At 45.8% G+C, this 14633-nt stretch overlaps 4 protein-coding genes across 4 annotated transcripts; 3 read left to right on the top strand and 1 right to left on the bottom strand.

The window, feature by feature from the left end:
• Positions 1-5064: 5064 nt before the first annotated feature.
• On the bottom strand, positions 5065-5373 carry IAQ61_000024 (uncharacterized protein; the record flags this gene model as incomplete). The annotated part of the gene is made up of 1 exon (XM_066094497.1): positions 5065-5373. One exon carries the CDS (start codon positions 5371-5373, stop codon positions 5065-5067), a length of 309 nt encoding a protein of 102 aa, XP_065955350.1.
• A 66-nt stretch (positions 5374-5439) lies between these two features.
• IAQ61_000023 (uncharacterized protein) lies at positions 5440-7461 on the top strand (the record flags this gene model as incomplete). The annotated part of the gene is made up of 6 exons (XM_003835121.2): positions 5440-5619; positions 5673-5795; positions 5848-6509; positions 6561-6885; positions 6944-7031; positions 7109-7461. The coding sequence occupies 6 exons, from the start codon at positions 5440-5442 to the stop codon at positions 7459-7461; spliced, it is 1731 nt and encodes a 576-aa protein (XP_003835169.2).
• Positions 7462-8882: 1421 nt separating this feature from the next.
• On the top strand, positions 8883-9407 carry IAQ61_000021 (uncharacterized protein; the record flags this gene model as incomplete). The annotated part of the gene is made up of 1 exon (XM_003835120.2): positions 8883-9407. One exon carries the CDS (start codon positions 8883-8885, stop codon positions 9405-9407), a length of 525 nt encoding a protein of 174 aa, XP_003835168.2.
• A 2885-nt stretch (positions 9408-12292) lies between these two features.
• On the top strand, positions 12293-13825 carry IAQ61_000020 (uncharacterized protein; the record flags this gene model as incomplete). Its single annotated transcript, XM_003835118.1, has 1 exon — positions 12293-13825. The coding sequence occupies one exon, from the start codon at positions 12293-12295 to the stop codon at positions 13823-13825; it is 1533 nt and encodes a 510-aa protein (XP_003835166.1).
• Between the last annotated feature and the right edge of the window lie 808 nt (positions 13826-14633).

The raw sequence follows: 14633 nt of genomic DNA, 5'->3' as shown, positions 1-14633 counted from the left end.
GTTTTAGTAATAGAGCGATAGGATATTATCTATATAGAATATTAACAAGATACTACAATCTCTATTAAAGAATAGGTATAGCTCCTCTTTAGAAGCAATAAGCTTATTTTCTTAGAGTGTAGTTAAGAGCTTATTATACTATAATAATAGTGAGTCTTTTAATCTATATAGAGCTTGTTTAAGCTTAACGCACTTCCTAGGTATTTAATATCCTTTAGGTAGCTTGCAGATAACTATAGGGTGTTAATCCCTTAAGGCGTTAAGGAAAGCTCTAACAACGTTATATTAATATATCTTAAGGTTAAACTTGGCTCTAATAGCTATTATAGTCCTAAAGGTTTAAGCTGCTAGGGTAGCTGTGTAGGTTAAATAAATTAAGTTAGTAAGCTATAGATCTCCTCTTACTACTATCCTTGCTTTGCACTTAATTAGGTAACTATCCTAATTAAGCTTGTATGTAAACACCTATTTAAGTAGGAGTAGACACTCTCCTTTAGTTAGCCTATTAATCTCCTCCTAGGTACTAGCTTTTAGTAGAGTATTAATTTCTTTATATACTATATATCTAAATTGCTATCCTATTTAGTAGTTATAGAGATCCTTCTATTATTTTAGCTCTTTTTATAGAGCGTCCTAGTATATATTCCTTTTAGGGTTTTTAGGAGATTTACTCCCTATTAATACTATAATTATAGCGTAGATTATAGCATTTAGTTTAGGATATACTAAAAGATTATGCAAGGGATTTCTAATTAGATCTATATCTAATAGATCTATTACTATATATATCCCTACACTTATAGATCCTCCTAGTGGTTTATTAGGGTCCTATCCCTAAGCTTGCTTACTAACATGCGTTAGTGGCAGTCCTTTAACTTATAGTTTTCTGCTTCTTCTAGGAGCTCTAGGTACTGCTTATAAGGGATCTGCAGGAGATATAGAATTTAGTCCTAAAGCAGGTAGGTAGGAGCTCTGCTTACCACCCCTATAAGAGCTAGATAGGGTGCCCTTACCTATCTCTGTGCTCTTATAGAGTGACCTACTAATAGCACTCTCCCCTTTAGGTCTTTCCTAGGAGCTACCTATCGTGGCGTTAAAGTAAGTTAGATTACTACTATCTTAGGTAGTATAACCCTAATCTATAACCTATATAGATCCTTTATCTCCTATACTAAAGTTTAGTTCTAGTGTTAGTTTAGGAGTTTAGAGCCCTATTAGCTTAGGGGACTTTATATAGATCCTTTGTGCTAAGCTAGCTATACTTAGTACCCACGCTAGAGGTGTCTACTTAGGGGGTTATAAATCACTAGGCTAGCTAGCCTAATTATCTACCTCCTCTAGCTCTACCCTACCCCCTAGCTCCTACACTAGGTTTAGTCCTCCTTGCTTACTAGACTCCTTATATTACTCTACCGCAATACAAAGCTAATTAAAGATATTAAGCTCTTTATATACTTCTCCTATATTATAGATCTTATCTTTACTAATAACGTTAACTATCTTTTAAGCCTCTAACTATTAAAGCTACTCTTAATCTTTCTCTTTATAGAAAAGATCTTTATTAAAGGTAACGTTCTGTGTTATAATAATCTAATTAAGTAAGGGGATCTATATCTTATATATATTAGATACTCTATATCCTACTAGATATCTAATATAGCCCTAAGGGTTCACCTTAAAAACCCTCTTGTGACGCCTAGCTGCTTAATCTCTGTTAAGGGGGTAAGCTTAATAGCTATAGGCGTATATTCCGCTCTAATTAGGGCGGAGATTAGTAGTTGCCTCCCTTATCTACTCTAGTTGCTACTACCTAAAGTATCTAGTAAACTAACAATCTAGCACTTTATTAGGTAATATTATATTATAAGTATAGGACAGGCTTATATTATAGAGCTAAGTTGCTACTTTAATAATTTTAGGCCAGAGCTTTGTTAGTAGGTTAGCACTAATCCTTATTTTAATTAATTTTGTTATAATCTCCTGCCCTACTTTTTCTACTCCTCTATTAGGTTTATAGGTATATATAGGTAAGCTCTTAATCTTAATACTATTATTAGCTACCTAGATCTAAAAGCAAGATTCGCCGCGCTAAGAGAGCGTTATAATATTATTATCTTGTATAATCTTAACTATACTAAGCTTATATTAGTTAAGTATTAAGCTCTTAAAATTTTTAAACACCTATATAATCTTATTAAGGTTTTTAGCTTGCAGTAGATAGGTATAAAGCTTTTCTAAGTAGTTGCACTTTAATACTAAGATCTATTGCTTATAAGCTATACCTATTAGTATATTAAATAGATCCTATAATACCTAGTAGTATAGACGTAGTAATCTTTCCCTTAGTTATCTTAATATAACCTATTAGGCATGTGTAATAGCGTAGTGCTCGCATTTGCTCCTAGGAGTTCCTTTAATTCTAATATTTATAGCTAACTTAACTAGAGCTTTAAGCGCCTTAGGTCCTAAATAGCCTAATTATTAGTGCTAAAGCTCCTTACTATCGTGTCTTAGGTAAGTTATCTAGGATTGCTAGGGTTATTTAGGCACTATGCTTTAGATTATTAGATAAGGAGTAGAGGGCTTATATTCTAGGAAAGTTAAGTTAAACTTACGCAGTAACTTAGCTAATACAACGCTCTTTTCTAATAATCTAAACCACAAGGTAGCATCTAGCCTAAGGAACTAAACTCCTGCTTTAAGTAATTAAGCTTCTAATATAATATTTATATAAAAACCTTCTACTAACACCACGTTAGTAAGCACTAAATCTTCTATTTTTAGACCTCTTAGTCTATTAAGAGTATTAGGGATTACTCTAGTCCCCCTATATAAGATTAGAAAAGCTTAAGTTCCTGCTTTAACTATCTTATATTTAACTAATCTAAACAAGCTTTCTTCTAGGTAGCTTATATTATTAACTAGGTGCACTGCACCCCTATTATTAAAGATAGTGCTCTTTAATAGAGCGTAAGCTTTAAAGTCTATAGTTAAATAGATCCTGTTTGTTTTCTCTGCTATTAATATAGGGTTAATTAATACTGCCTAGATACTACCTAGATAGGTGATCGCGCTTGCCTTACTACTATAATCTTAATTAATAGGATAGGACTTAATTAGAGCTTTTCTTAACTCTTTAAATTTTAGATTCCTATTAATCTTTTTCTTAATCTCTAATTATTAAGTAGTAGTAAGCTTATTACCTATATTAGTCTAAGCTTTAATAATATTTTTATATTTAGGAGGTTTCTATAGGTAAGATCTACTATATAGGTATAAAGACTCCTTCTTTAGTTAATTAAAAGGTGGAGCTCCTATTATTGTAAACACTCTAGGACCCTTAGAGCTTAATCTTATATTATTCTCTTAGAGCAGTAATAAATAGATCTTAGTAACCTGTAGGAGGTTATAAGTTAGCTCTCCTATTACTAACTTTTTAATAATCCTTTAAAATATAGTTTAACCCTAATCTAGTAAGATCCTAGTAGATAGAGCTTTAAGATAATCCTATACTATAAGCTATCCTTTAATATTAGGAATGTTATATACCTTAGCTTGCGTATACAGGATTATCTACTTCTTCTACTAGTAATTAGTATCTTAGCTACTTATCTTTGCCTTAGCAAGATAAGCTTTATACTACAATCTTGCTAGTGTTGTAGCACTTAAGTCTATTAGCGCTAGGTTATTGTAGAGCACTTAGATTAGTGCTTAGAGGGTTACTCTTCCTTAATTAATAAGCTCTATATAGGCTAGGGTAAGGATCCCTTAATCTACTATATTATTAACCTATATAAAGAGGTTCTAGATTACTAATAACTTTAATACCTAATCTAATAAGCAGGCTTAGTACTAAGCTATTTAGAGCTTATACTACTTACTTATTATATTAGATAGCGCGATATCTATTAGTATATTAGGCTTAATAGGTTTATTCTTAAAGTAGTTTTTAGTATCTAGAGCCTTAGGGTCTACCTCTACCTAGATCCCTTTAGTTAGGGCATAGTATCTAAATTAAATATACTAGGTAGGCTAGTTAGTTAATCTAGTAAGTAGGATATCCCCCTTTAAGATTTAGTTGCTTATAGTAGAAGAGTAATAAGTAAGCTTCTACTTAAGAAATAGTATAAAGAGTAAAGCTTGCTAGCTTAGTGTCTAAGTTAAATAATACGCTTAAATAGATAGGATAATCTTTAATAAGGTAAAGCGCGAACTAGGCTTATAACTATAGAAATTTAGATTACTAAGGTTAGGAATAATTTAGGAGATAGATTATTAGATTATATCTACTATAATCAGACTTATATATATAGAGCTTTAGCTACCCTTACTAGAAGGTAAATAATTAGTAAACCTTCCTTACTAGAGCTCCTGCTTTTTATTAGGCACTTGGCAGTAAGCTAGCAGTTAATCAGATAGTGGGTCATACAGGGGTATTGACCAGGATTGATTAGGATTGATCGGGATCAAGATGCTCCGTGATCCAGTTAATATCCCTCCTGCAACATTAAGTAATTACTAAGAAGAAGTAGAAGGAGAAAGCTACCTAAAAAGCTACTATATATAATAAGTAGAAAACTACTAAGTAACTAGAAAAGTAACTCTAAAATAATATTAAAATATCCTAAATAGGTAAGAGGTAAATCCTTAAGCCTCCTACTATTATACTAGCTAAGGTAGTTAATAAGGAGCTAGTAGAAGAGGATATAGTAGTAGAGGTAACTTTATAGCATAGGCGCCTAATTAGACCCCCTAAAAAGCTACTTATATAATCTAAAATATTTAATCTACTCTAATAGATCTAATAATCGCGACTCTAAGAAATCTCGTGATAATAGCTATTATAGGTGGCGCAATATCCTTATTTAGTGGGTGGTGGATTTTGGTGTTGGTGGGCGCTCGGTGGGGGTGGGCGCTCGGTGGTGGATCACGTTACTCACCCAACCACACTCTCCAAAGCTTACGCTTCACAAAGAACCCCCACATGCACGCCCCTAGCCATGACGTCCCACGTCTCCAGTTTCGAAAAATCATCCATGCTCAAAGAAGAAGAAAAAATCGCCGTCAAGGCCGCAGAGCCTCACTTGCGACCCACTCCATCTCTGATACAATCCAGTAGGATTGCATCGCTTGGTATAGCTTGGAAGAGATCAAGCTTTCGGGCATCGGAGCTTGACCATTATGCAACTCAGCTTTATATCCCATTAGCGGCTTTGTCAAAGAAATGACGTTGTAAAGCCATGGAGAACGCGCATGTGGTCTCACAGACATGACGACATCAAGCATGAGTGAGCGGTCATCGCCCGTTATAACAGAGGACAAGGAGCATGTGGGGGAGTTTAAATATATGGCGTAGAGTCCCCACACGCACATCTCCGTCAAGTCGAGATATCTGCTTTTGACTTGACTGCAACGCCCACATCCTACACAACGAACGTCATGGCGATACTAGATCGGTTCAAGGGCAGGAGGCACGAGGAGTCGCCTGCGTCGTCGGCCATGGCGGCAGATCTGGAGAAGAAGCCCCAGATTCTGCAGGTCGGGATGAAGGACATATTTCGTGTGCGCATTATTGCAATGGCTATCGTTGTGTCCATGGGTGGTTTTATCTTTGGCTATGTAAGATTTACAGTATATCGCCGAATTCAACACAGCACTGACATGGAACGTAGGATACTGGTCAAATCTCAGGTTTCATCGAGATGCCTGATTTCCTCGAGAGGTTTGCCGACGAAACAGACGAACAAGGAGGTCTGAAATTTAGTAACTGGCGATCGGGCTTGATTGTTGCGCTGGTATGTTGGCAATGTTTCTGCTTAAAGGTCACGAATTCTGACAGGATTGCAGCTTTCCATTGGCACACTCATGGGCGCTCTCATCGCTGCTCCCATTGCCGACAAATTCGGTCGGAAATACTCGATTGTCTTCTGGAACATCATCTTCTGCGTCGGCGTCATTGTCCAAATCACCACAACAGGCGTATGGTATCAAGTGTCACTCGGCAGATGGGTGGCTGGACTTGGTGTAGGCGGCTTGAGTGTTTTGACGCCAATGTATCAGTCGGAGACTGCTCCTCGTTACGTTCGCGGTGCGCTCGTGTCATGCTACCAGCTCTTCATTACACTGGGCATCTTCGTTGCATACTGCATCAACTTTGGCACCGAGGCAGATTCTAGCGCGAGGTCGTGGAAACTACCAATGGGTATTGGCTTCATCTGGTCTGTCCTGATGATAGTCGGTATCCTGTTCATGCAAGAGTCTCCGCGGTGGGAGTACCGCAAGGGCAAGATTGACAGCGCGCGACACACCATTGCGCTTACATATGGTGTAGCCGAGGACCACCCAGAAGTCGTCAACGAGATCCGCGAGATTGAAAAGAAGCTCGAGGCTGAGCGTGCTGGCGGCGATCATCACCCGTGGTATGAGATTTTTACTGGTCCGAGAATGGGGTACCGTGTGCTTCTTGGTATCACACTCCAAGCTCTGCAGCAGTTGACTGGCGCCAACTAGTAAGCTCTTTCTCGTCTCTAGCCTACAAGCTATTGCTCACACACTATCAGTTACTTCTACTATGGAACAACCATCTTCAACTCGGTCGGGATCAGCAACTCCTACGTCACCTCCATCATTCTCGGCGCCGTCAACTTTGGAACAACATTCCCGGGCCTCTACATTGTCGAAAAATACGGCCGTCGCCCTTCTTTGATCTACGGTGCGCTCTGGATGTTCATGTGTTTCCTCGTCTTTGCCTCGCTCGGTCATTTTGCACTTGAAAACGACAATGGCACTTCGAGCCAGGGTGTTGGCTACGCCATGATCACATTTGCATGTCTCTTCATTGCCGGATTCGCCATGACATGGGGCCCGATTGTGTGGGCTGTAGTCGTAAGTTCTCAATATACAGTCATCATGGTAAAGAGTTGACGCTGACGAATTTTTCCAGGGTGAAATCTACCCCAGTCGCTGCCGTGCAAAGTGCATGGCTCTAGCCACAGCCAGCAACTGGACATGGAACTTTCTGCTTTCCTTCTGTACGTGCCGGCCTTCTCAGTCCATCCTTTTTCCATGCACTTCTTCTTCTCCCGGCATGCGTACTAACCTACCTCAGTCACACCCTACATCACCTCGGCCATCGACTACCGTTACGGCTACGTCTTCGCAGGCTGCTGTTTCGCCGGCGCTCTCGTCGTCTACTTCTTCGTATGCGAGTCCCACGGCCGCAGCCTCGAGGAAATCGACACCATGTATATTCTCGGCGTGACGCCCTGGAAGAGCAAGCACTGGCATCCTACGCCCGGCGAGGAGCTGCCCACGCTGGATAACACTTATTTGACGCCTGGCGCGAGGGGTATCAATAAGAAGAATGAGGCCAGGCAGCCGGAGATGTTGAGGACGGAAGACGTGCCGCCTGTTGCAGAGGCGGATCTAGTGGCTAGTGGGGCCACGGGGGGTAAGCGATGAAGAGGTTGTTCGTGAGAGGCTGGCTATAGATGGATAGAATAAAGTAATGAGATGCGAGTCAACTCTATCTAGTCTTGACATGTTTGAATGGGTGTCAAGATTTGCGGGCGTAGTGATGTTGTCTGTTTGATTTCATCATGATAGTCGCCATCAGAGAGCGTAAACGTCAATTGCCTTGAAAACTGAGTAAATCGCTCTGCTATCTGTGTGTATCTGTTGCTCCTCTAGTCATGGTGCAGGCAACAATATCCACTAGCCCCGGTAATCCCCCACAAAAACGAATACTCGACAGATACACACGCGAGCAAAAAAAAGAAAGTTCGAAGAATCCCGAGTACAAACTCAGGCACGTTGTCCCCTTCGTGGATCGAACACGATACCTCCAGATTTAGTGACTGATGACTTCAGTCTGGCGCTCTCCCAATTGAGCTAAGGAGACTAGTTGGGTTTTGATGAAAAGTCGTGGGATCGCACATAATATATTGCGACATGGACTGTATTCTGGTCATGGAGGAGCGCATTGGTGAAGTACAAGTGGCACGATGAGGGCTAGAAATTTGCTCGCGGGGGGTTGGGGCGGGTGCTGAAGGATAGGATGTGTGCGAGTCATCTCCGACGACCCAAACCGGACTAGGTCGGCGTCTGGTCAACTGTTCCTTTATAAACGCGCTTCGGCTTGGCGCGGATAGGACTGTTTATGCCATGACCTCACCATTCCACCACTTTGTCACTTTCGCAACCTCTGGAGTTTTTCTACAACACACACTGTTTCCTTGGGCCAGAAACATAAAGAATTCTGGTTTTAATAGAATAATAACTTAACTCGTGCACCTACACACAGGAACATTGTCCATCTTCTCTGTTACCCAACTCTCGACTTAATTTCTATTCAACTAAATTCCCACACGTCTCAATCCTGCATGGCGATTGCGCAGAATTGGTTGCCGCCGTCGCGCGAGAATTGGGAGTTTGTGTGTTATATCTGGCAGTTTTTTCCAATTGTGAGTCTTGCTATTTCTTGATATACATGATTCGTGCTCGTGCCGCACGCAATGGATTGCTTTTTGCTGATGGGTCGTTGTTTGCAGATTACGGCAGTGCAATGGTTGGTAGAGTGGTATCCGCAGGGTAAAACGTCGACGGAATCTCGGTTCAATATCCCGGGAAAGATTGGGTGGGCGACGATGGAGAGTGTGGGTTTCATGGCGTTGCTGTATATCATGTACAGTTTACCGCAGGAACTGGGGATTGAAAAGTTGCCGATTGGGAATTGGACCATGGCGGGATGTTTTGTACGATTCCACCCCTTTTCCTCCTCCTGGTTCACTCAACTCAGGATCATGGATGTCGCTAACGATGGATGGTAGGTTATACACTACATCTACCGCGCGGTGCTCTCGCCGCTGTTTTTGAATCCCAGCATGTCGCCCATGCACCCACTGGTATGGTTCCTGGCATTTACCTTTCAACTCCTCAACGCCGTGTCCATAGGCGGCTACCTAGCAGGCTACGGCCCCACGCACCAAAGCGAATGGGCAAGCCGGGCAGAATACATGTTTGTCGGCTTGGTCATTTGGTGCTGGGGTCTCCTAGGCAACATCTTTCACGACGACGATCTGCGCGAGATTCGACGCAGTGCCGACCGCAAGCAGCGGAAACTGGCAAAGGAAGAGGGCAGGGCGGTGGAGAGCGTGGATAAAGTGTACATGGTGCCTAAGAATGGGCTGTTCAAGTACGTGCTACATGCGCATTATCTATGCGAGTGGATCGAGTGGGGAGGATGGTGGATGATGGGCGGACTGAGGTGTGTGCCTGCGCGAACGTTTTTGGTGAATGAGATTTCGACCATGTTGCCTAGGGCGTTGCAGGGGAAGAGGTGGTATGAGAAGAAGTTTGGCAAGGACAAGTTGGGTGGGCGCAAGGCCGTGATCCCTGGCTTGATCTAGCAGCCAGTCTACTACCGTATCTGGGATGACTTGACGATGGGCAGGCAGATTGGTTTGTGGGATTAATTTGCAGGAATCATGGGACAACACACACACATTTTAGATGTCTGTACGGTACTACCTAGACCCAAGTAGATGAGCTTCTTCGATACATGTCCACAATGTGCGAGATGATGACGACATCTCCAAATCTGCATCAAGCCTCTCTTCCATCGATTCTGCCGCCCAACTAAACACGCCAGCGTCCAACACAATCAGCCCTCGCCCTCTGATTGTTGGTGCTCGCTTCCCCCTTCAAACGGTACCCAACCAATACTAGGAGGAGCACTTGATTGTAGTCCACAGAGTCCTGGCCGCAACCGCATCACGTTAGTCGCTCTCGATTGCCGAACGACGGTTGACCAGCAACATTGCATGGCCCCACCAACGCAGCACACCAAGCTTTCCCCACCCAGATCCTTCAACCTTTGTGGAACAAAGACACTTTGCCTATGGTACGGCCGCGTAAACACATCTTGACCATACGATTTGTGTGTTTTTACACATCCATTGTAGATCGTTGAGGAATCGTTTGAACTAGGGGTAGGGGGAGGGGGGGATGCAAGACGTGCAGACTCCTGTGCCATCTGTCCCAAGCTCTGCAAATCTCCCCCGTTGAATTTGGATGGGTTGGTTTGATGGGGGGGGGGGGTGAGCAATACGCACGCACACGCAAGCATGCACGCACGCGCGCGCAGTGTAAGCAGAAATTTGAGCAGCGCAGAAAAGAAGTGGGCGCGGGGCGAGAAATTACCGCGGCGTGGCCGGGGAATGGGCCGATGCAATGGGCATGGTACCGGATGTATGTATGGCTATGTGTATGTACCTTGGGTAGCGTTGGTAGTTTGTTGGTGTTCGAGGACAGCGCAGCGCACTATTGACGGGAGTGGGTAGTGTACCATGGCATGTGAGGTTGGATGGAAGGTTGGTCGTCATGGACGATGAATGCCTAGACTGGGAATTGCACTATTGAGAGAAGGGCGGAACGGGGATGGTGGAGGCAGAGATTAGAATATCTAGATATAGGTACATAGCCAGCATAGCCAGCATCGTATGTAGGTACACATATCATAGGTGTAGAGAGAGAGATACATGACGCTACTGTATGTACCAAATGGATGAATGAATGAATGAATGAATGAATGAATGTACATGTAACCTCATCGGCCTATCACCATCTCGCCGTAGTACCTAGCTCAATTGCACTAGTCCCGCCAGCCCGAGCTATATTAAGAAAAGTGGCCAAATTGAGATGGACCCATCACGAGCGCACGGACTACTTGGTGAAGATGGAGGAGAGGGGAGGGGAGAAGGTTGAGGTTGAGCTCGTATAGCGGCGGTGGTGTGAATGTATCTCTCTGCGCGGCATGGGGAACTGGGCAATTGGGGTTGCATGTATACAGAGTATCGTTATTGTGGTATGGTAGACAAGGGGGCACGTTTGACCCCCTCGACACGTACCCCCCCGCTCTCCATGCCAGCCATGGGGTGTGTAGATCCATCTCGTGGATCCGCATCCTCGTCGTCGTGTCGAGCTCAGGTGGGAAAGGAGAGAGGAGAGGGCACTGCAAAGGCGCTTGTCTCTATCGGGCTCTAGCGCAGTCGCCGGGATCACCCAGCATCGGCACCTGCTGGTTTAGGGCTGGGGGAGAAAGGAAGCTAGGCCAGATTGGGCCCGTCAGCCTCTCTTCCGGGTGTCTGCCGTGAATGGGTGTGAGTGAGAGTGAATGGATTGTGAGAGTGAATGGATTGTGAGAGTGAATGGTTTGTGAGAGTGAATGGTTTGTGAGAGTGAATAGATTGTAAGAGTGAATAGATTGTAAGAGTGAATAGATTGTAAGAGTGAATAGATTGTAAGAGTGAGTGGATGGGTGTGAGAGTGAGCAGACGACAGACAGGACAACTGTTGGCCCATTCTTCTTTCTTTCTTTCTTTTTTTCCTTATTTCCTTATTTCCTTATTTCTCTGCTTGCGTTGGCTTGTTCGTTTTTTATAGAGGATGATTCTATCCATGGTTCATTGCATGCAAATCGCATGGCTACTGTTCGGGTTAATGAATTCACTGCCGTCGATACAATGTCACAAGTCGTGATTAGATTCCAGGCAGACCCTGTAGAGCGGCTCTCCAAAAGACTACTGCTGCACAATATACCTAACCGTACAGTAGTGTTGACGTTAGTGCTGGCGCTGCTCTCTCTCTCTCTCTCTCTCTCTCTCTCTCTCTCTCTCTCTCTCTCTTTTTTTTTTCCTTTTCTTGGGCCAGCCAGGGCATCGCTTGCATTGACATTCAATTGGCAAACCCGCTCAGCCATTCTCCACTTTCGCACGCTGCCCAGCCGGCCGTCTCCTGGCTCCTGCACCCACCACCCACCTCCCTCTTTGGCACCCACTTCCACCCCCTCCCCTCCCCCCAATCCTTCCCAAAGGTGGGCAGATATCGTAACTCGTGTACATCCTCATCAGATCCATCACTTGTCCTCTCTTCCACTGCATTGGGGCCACTCGTAGCACGAGCATCTCTCTCCTGTCCTGTTGTTGCATGTGCTACTGCATTCCGCCCAACATCCTCCTCCTGAGTGTCTCCCTCACCCAATCGACTCCCCGTTTTTTTTTAATCACGGCGGCTCTGCTCCGCTCCGTGCTATCCATCCAGTGCCCACTCATCGCACCATCGCCTCGCCTCCACCGCCAGCCAGTCCGTCATTGTTGGCTGCGGGTCCATCACATCATCGCTTCTGGTGTTTCCCTCGCCTTTCCTCCTTGTCTCTCCTCCCTGTTCGCCGTCCGACATCTCTGACCTCTTCTCTCTCTCTTGACCTCGCTCTCCGCGTCGAGAAGTCGTCACCATGTCGACCAGCGTCCCTGGCAGTACGTTGCAGCCTTCCCTTGTTCCATCCAATGTCCCATCTCCTCCATCTCTACCTTCTCCTTCTTTGCCCCAGCAGTCTCCTCCCGCTGTCTCGCCTCCTTCCTTGCCGCCTGTAACACCTTCTGCAGCGCCTTCGGCCGCGCCGCCGCAATCTTCACAACCCTCACAACCGTCTCCTGCTGCCCCATCGCCCTCGTCTAACCAATCCTCAGCGGCCCCTCCAGCCTCGAGTCCGCCGGCCCCCGAAAGCCCTTCGCCTCCACCTGCGAGCCAGCCGTCGCCTTCGAGTGCGCCTCCACCGGCACCGTCGCCGAATCCTCCCCCTCCGGCAGCCTCGTCAGCACCACCACCACCACCTGCTGTCTCGAGTGCACCACCAGCACCATCACCATCACCACCGCCGCCCTCGCCGCCGCCAACAGAGTCGTCCGCACCTCCTTCGCCACCACCCTCGCCGCCACCTAGCCAAGACACGACCCAGGTTGTCACTGCCTCACAGCCTGCCCCAAGTACCGAAGTCACGACCATTTTCGTCACCTCGACTCCACAGGGACCTGGTGCGCAACCGACCGTGATTGTCATCACATCTACCGTCCAAGGCCCTAGTCGCGCGCCCGAACCTACCGCCGTGACCACTGGCACCGCTCGCCCGTCCAGCACCGACCCGACACAGCTGCAAAATGCCCAAGGCGGAGGCGGCTCGGGTGGTGGTCTCAGCACCGGCGGCAGGACAGCTATTGCGGTCGTTATTCCCGTAGTCGCCGTCGCCCTGCTCGTCCTCGGCGGTCTGTTCTTGTGGCGCAAACGCAAGCAGCGCAAGACGGCCGAAGACGAGCGCAGAAAGGAGGTTGAGGAATACGGCTTCAACCCCAACCACGACCCGACGCTCCCCGCTGTGGGTGGTCTCGCCATGGCCGAGGACGACAGCGGCTACCGTGGCTGGGGCAACACGGCGACGAGCTCCAATCGCAAGGCCTCGACCACCCTGACCTCTGGCATGACGTACTCGGACAGCAACAGCAACCCTGGTGGCTACAACAGCGCGCCGATCCCCAACTCGCCTACCCAGGGCACCTATTCGGATGTGCAGTCGAACGAACCCCTCTTCGACGGACGCCGCGAAACGCTCGACTCAGACGGCCTGGGCGCCCTGGGCGCTGCCAATGGCGCGGCTGCGACAAACTCTGCCAACAACGCTGTTGGCGTGCGTCGCGGTGTCTCCAACGCTTCCTCGCGCTACTCGGCAGCCGACCACTCGGATAATTCGGCCGACTACCCAGGCATGCCGGCGGCCGCCAACTCACAGGACTACTACAATGACCAGGGCTACTACCAGAGCAATAACCCCTATGGCCAGCCTGATCCCTATGGTCAGCCAGAGCCTTATAGCAGCTCCAACCCGAACCCGCAGCCGATAATACGGGATGTGAGTGCGAGGCGGAACACGAGGATTGAGAATCCAAGTGTGTTCCCCCAACAGGGAAATTCGGGAATTGCTCAAAACTTTTAGATTTCCACTTGTGGCCGGTTGAAAAGTGTCGTCTTTGTGTTTTGACACAATGCTAATTTGTACATTGCAACGCATCTATTCGTTTCATCATTATTACCACCACCATCACCAGACATTATTCCGTATCCGTCCATCTCCCCACCAATCTTTACCTACATTTTCTTTTTTTTCCTTTGTGTTTTTGTTTCCTTGCTAGGGCCCGGGTCTTTTCATCATATACCATAACGGTCGGCGTTGTATTGGACTATTTCTGTTCCTTTGCATGTGTATCTATTTGCTCGACTATCAAACTTTTAACTACCTTTTTAACACAGATTTTTGAAGTTTTTATGCCTCTGGGCTGCTACTTGGTATGTATGTGGTGCGTGTAGAGTACGTGTATGTGTGCGTTTGCATATGTCTGACTGGAGGCTACGCTACGCGCTTGTACACTGCTGTTTTGTGTGGAAAGTGGGGAGTGGGGAGTTGAGAGTGGCTGTGGTAGGGAAGTCGTGGGGTGGAGATGGATTGAGATTGGAATTGGGATTGGGATTGCAGGAGTATTAGTGTTGGATTTGGAATTGATGCTAGAGATTGGAAATGGAATTCAAAGTAATATTGGAGATGAGAGATTGGCGAGAGGGGCAAACATGTGTCGTGTCGTGCTGCTGTTGTCGTGTGGAGGAGATGGACTAGGTATGTGTGTTCATTGTGCATGGTGCGTGGTGCATGCTGCATGCTGCATGCTGCGTGGGGTGTATGTAGTTGTAGCTGTAGTTGTAGGTAGTAGAGATGTAGTAGATGTAGACACTAGTCTAGAGACCAAGAG

Source organism: Plenodomus lingam, assembly GCF_022343315.1.
Source record: "Plenodomus lingam strain CAN1 chromosome Unknown contig_1, whole genome shotgun sequence".
NCBI lineage: Eukaryota > Fungi > Ascomycota > Dothideomycetes > Pleosporales > Leptosphaeriaceae > Plenodomus > Plenodomus lingam.
This window is presented reverse-complemented; position numbering and strand designations above follow the sequence as displayed.